The sequence below is a fragment of the Propithecus coquereli genome, unplaced genomic scaffold (assembly GCF_000956105.1).
Source record: "Propithecus coquereli isolate 6110/MARCELLA unplaced genomic scaffold, Pcoq_1.0 Scaffold243, whole genome shotgun sequence".
NCBI classification, from domain to species: Eukaryota; Metazoa; Chordata; class Mammalia; order Primates; family Indriidae; genus Propithecus; species Propithecus coquereli.
Window position 1 is genome coordinate 3,640,973 of NW_012147986.1, and position 4,278 is coordinate 3,645,250.

General features: G+C 39.4%; 1 protein-coding gene across 1 annotated transcript in view; it reads left to right on the forward strand.

Annotated features, from left to right (window-relative positions):
- Positions 1 to 1,596: 1,596 nt before the first annotated feature.
- AAK1 (AP2 associated kinase 1) overlaps positions 1,597 to 4,278 on the forward strand; it is a 75,638-nt gene continuing 72,956 nt past the window's right edge. The window contains exons 1-2 of the mRNA XM_012646469.1: positions 1,597 to 1,700; positions 3,198 to 3,340. Of these exons, the coding sequence (XP_012501923.1) occupies positions 1,685 to 1,700; positions 3,198 to 3,340 (159 nt within the window). The 5' untranslated portion in view covers positions 1,597 to 1,684. The remainder of the gene's footprint in view (positions 1,701 to 3,197; positions 3,341 to 4,278) is intronic.

Here is a 4,278-nt window from a genome sequence, read left to right on the forward strand (position 1 = left end):
TTGTTCAGAACTCCTGACCTTGAGCGATCCACCCACCTCGGCCTCCCAGAGTGCTAGGATTACAGGCGTGAGCCACCGTGCCCAGCCCCTTTCCTGTATCTTAAAGCTTTCTTCTCCTGGCCCCTTCTCTCCAGGGCTCAAATTTCTCCCATCCTAAACATTCCTTTCCTCAGTGCTGCTCCTTTCTTAAGCACAGATATTCTGGAAGAGCGATCTGCAGTCTCTGGCTCTACCTGCTTAACTATCATTCTTTACAAGTCCATTTCCATTCTCACCACTGTCCCATCCCTGCTCTGAAACTGTTGTTACATAAATCTCCACTGATTTCCGTTTGCCAGTTCCTGCAAAGGTCCCCTTTTGGCCTCTGTCTCCCTTTTTTTTTTTTTTCGAGTCTACCATTTCTGAGGCAATAGTCATTCCTAATCCAGCACTCAGAGGAAAGTTCTTATGCATTTTGACTTTGGTGCTCAGGGTTCAGGTGTGTTCACTACTGTGAAGCTTCCTCTTGTTTTGGTATATAATTTATGTGTCACTTTAAACACTGAATCTCTATTAGGATGGTGGTAGTTTTCGTTCTCATAGACCAGACTGCCTTGTGTGTATGGTGACTCTCATAGAACCACATGTTTTCCACTCCCTCCCCCTGACCTTTTTAAACAAAAGTAAAAAATTTATTAAAACTAGTTCTTAAAAAGTAAAATCTTACCTTGTATTTGTGCAAAAATATCATATTACTCAGCTTGCTTACTTTTTCTTACCCAACTTAGTGACCTTGGGTTTTGAACACCATCGTTACAAAGATCCGCCTCTATGGATATTGAAACAACTATACCAATATGTGAGGCAGCTTCCAGTGCCTAAATGGGTCCTGACACATAGGAAGTGCTCGGTAAATATTTGCTGGATGAACGAATTTCACGAGCAGCCCTAAGAGATGCCTCAACAGAAGCAACTGGAGCTGCTGCAGTTCCAACTGAAGAGCTGGAAACATGCCCCATCTTATATCCCAGTCGGTTGGGTTGAAAGGCTTAATTATGAGCAAAATGCTTAGGTCTGGATGCTACTGTAGTCCCTTCAAAACTTTGTAAATAGTTATTCTTTTTGTATATTTCCTAGAGGGAAAAAACAGTATAAACCATTGAAAAGTCAAGTTGGATTCACTTTTGCCCCTACAACCAGGGAAAACATCAATTTTATTCTTCTTAATTAAAAATTCACATATTTAAATAGTCCATACTGTCTCTGTACCCTTAACCTTTCTGCAGTGTTTCTGAAGATGGGGGTCTTTGCTTTTGCTTTATATGGAGCATTGATGCAGTGAGAAAGTAGGCATTCTGTGTGCATTGGACTCTAGAATTGAGGTTTTAGAGAGTGTTTTGGTTTAGTAAGGTCACGGGATTGCTATTGAAGATCTGGCTGAATCTCAGAGACCACTGGAAACCTGTTGTTGACCCTGCTCTTTAGTCTTACCTCTCAGCACTGAGTGTCATCTCTGTGTATTTAAATTATCTGTGCTAATGGAAATGACTGCCTAGTTCTGTCGAAATTGGTGTCTGTAACTGATAATGTATTTCTCAACTCTTGTTCACAGAGGGACCTGTCAGGGCACAAGAACATCGTGGGTTACATTGATTCTAGTATCAACAATGTGAGTAGCGGCGACGTATGGGAAGTTCTCATTCTGATGGACTTCTGTAGAGGTATGTATATGAACCATACCCTTAAACTCTCATTTCTCTAGCATTTTGATTGTCAAGAGCATGGGGGTCATTTCACTTAATGTGCACTACACCCTAAAGTATGTTGTTCTGGTTTTACAGATGAGAAAATTAAGAGGTTAAAAGACACCGAGTTCGCTATCAACTCTTGGTTATTCTTATAATGGCAAAGAGCAGTGCCACAAACAATTGAAAGTGATGGATAATATAAAACTCAATTTTTGTTAGGTTTAGGAAGATTTGATGCTTGTATATAAATGACATGTAAGAATGAGAATGAATATGTTCTCTGTGACACTTGAAAACAAATGATGAAGGAACATAATAAAGACCCAACTCCAGATGGACTAAAGACACAATGCAGCCTCCCACCTTCCTCACCCATGTGTTCTCCTTTCCCATTCACACCACCGTACTTGTGTTATGGGGTAAAAGAATCCTTTTCATCTAATGGAATTGACTCTCCTGTCCTTGTTCTCAAGCTGTAATTCCTAGTAAGGTGAAGCTACGTTCAAATGATGCTGCTGTTAACAGTAGAGTTAAGTAGTTGAAAGCTTGAAATTTCAAAAAACATTTATCGTGGGAAATTCAAACCATAGCATGAATTTATCCAGAGTTGACTGTATTTTATAAAAATCATGGTTTGGAGGTTTGGCTTAGGTCATTGTCTTACTGTTTGGTGCCCTGTTTTGTAATCACCCTTAGTTCCACTAACTGTTTTCCCTGTCCTTAAAGGTGCTGTCTATAAATTAAATATGTTGCTAATCTCAAAAATGTAATGTTAACCAGTAATTTCAGCGTTCACTGTATTAACTATTAACCTGATTTTCTAAAATACTACAAAATTTGAGCTTGACAGTTTGTTTTTGTTCGCCCATTCCTTTTTGGATAGTAAGTTGTTTAGAGACCAGGTAATAGGAACATCCAGGGATCTGGATAATTTTCTAAGTGAGGTCATCAATCTTTTTGTTCTGGAGAGTAAATGTTGGTACAGCATTTCCGCAAGCCAAGCAATAAGTAGTGAAGCCAGAGAGACCGAGTGTTTCTTAAGTACAGACTGTAAAACTGTCTTATTCCTGCTCCCTGGATCTATTGTGCTATCTGATTCTCACTCAGAGATATGCAAGTTGCTGCTGTGGCCTCATCTCGTACACAAATGGGACAGTATAACCAGGCAACTACAGCAGGGCCATATTGTCAGTTCTACTATAATCTTGAAGACATAATGGGGACAGCTCACGTCTGGAGTGCTTTGTAAAATAAAGAAACTGTTTTTGACACGTTAGAGGAGGCATTGGATTATAAGAAAACAAATCCCAAGCTGGGAGTCAAGACACCTGGATTTTAGGCCTGGCTTCGCCAATGATCAGCTCTGTTACCTTAGTCCATGCTGCTCTCTTTGGACAGCCATTCATTCTCTCGGGCTAGGTGACAAGTCTGAATGTTTATAATCTCTCCTTTGCTCTGCACCCATCTCAGGAGGCCAAGTGGTAAACCTGATGAACCAGCGCCTACAGACAGGTTTTACAGAGAGTGAAGTGCTCCAGATATTTTGCGATACTTGTGAAGCCGTTGCCCGCCTGCATCAATGCAAAACTCCTATTATCCACCGTGACCTGAAGGTAACAGATCACACTCTTTCCTTAAGTATGTTCTTGCTGAGTATCTTCTATCTGCCCCCAGATAGAGTGATACTCTGGGGATGTGAGAGAATTTGAAGGCATGGTTCCTAAGTCTAAGCTTATATTCTGCCTGGGAAAAGAAAATAACAAAGGAAAAAGTACAGTATAGGTATCAATTTTGTTACTTAAAATAGCCTCCAGAAATCCTTTAAATTATCAAATGCCTAAACCCATGTTGTTTTTATTTTTCCTGATAAACTCCCAAATTCACTTTTCTAGGTTCTTGAAAAGTAATATGCTAATTTAAATAGTTTGTAAACAACGATGCTTGGTTTTTAAAGTCTCTTTCATATTTTACAAAATCCGTCAATTGATTGTTTTTAAAATTTGTCCTAGTTGTCATCCCTTGCACTGTGCCTTTCACACTGTAGCCACTTGACAATGTTCGTTGAATGGAATTGGTACCTTGCCAGGGTTCAGCTTGGCATTTATTGAGCACCAGCTATGTGCCATGTACTCTACTACACTTTATACACAGTACCTCTTTGGAAGGGAGACGTTCCTCATTACATTTTACAATTGAGGAAACTAAGGAGCAGAGAGGTTGTATGACTTTCATGAGGTCATGGAAGTAGGAAGTAGCAGTATCAGAATTTGAATCTAGCCCTTCAGATTCTAAATTACAATTCCACACTGAATCTATTGGGCTAGAATTTTGGTGGTGATATCAGAGAGGGCTAAGAATTCATATCTTAATAAGCACCCAAGATGGGTTTTGTATACTCTCAAGTTTGAGGATCAAGGCAGCATACTTGTATTTTTTTAAAACTTTTTTTAAAAAAATTGACATATAATTCACATACCACAAAATTCATCCTTTAAAAAGAAAATTAAATAGAGACAAATTCTCCCTGTGTTGCCAAGGCTTGTCTTGAACT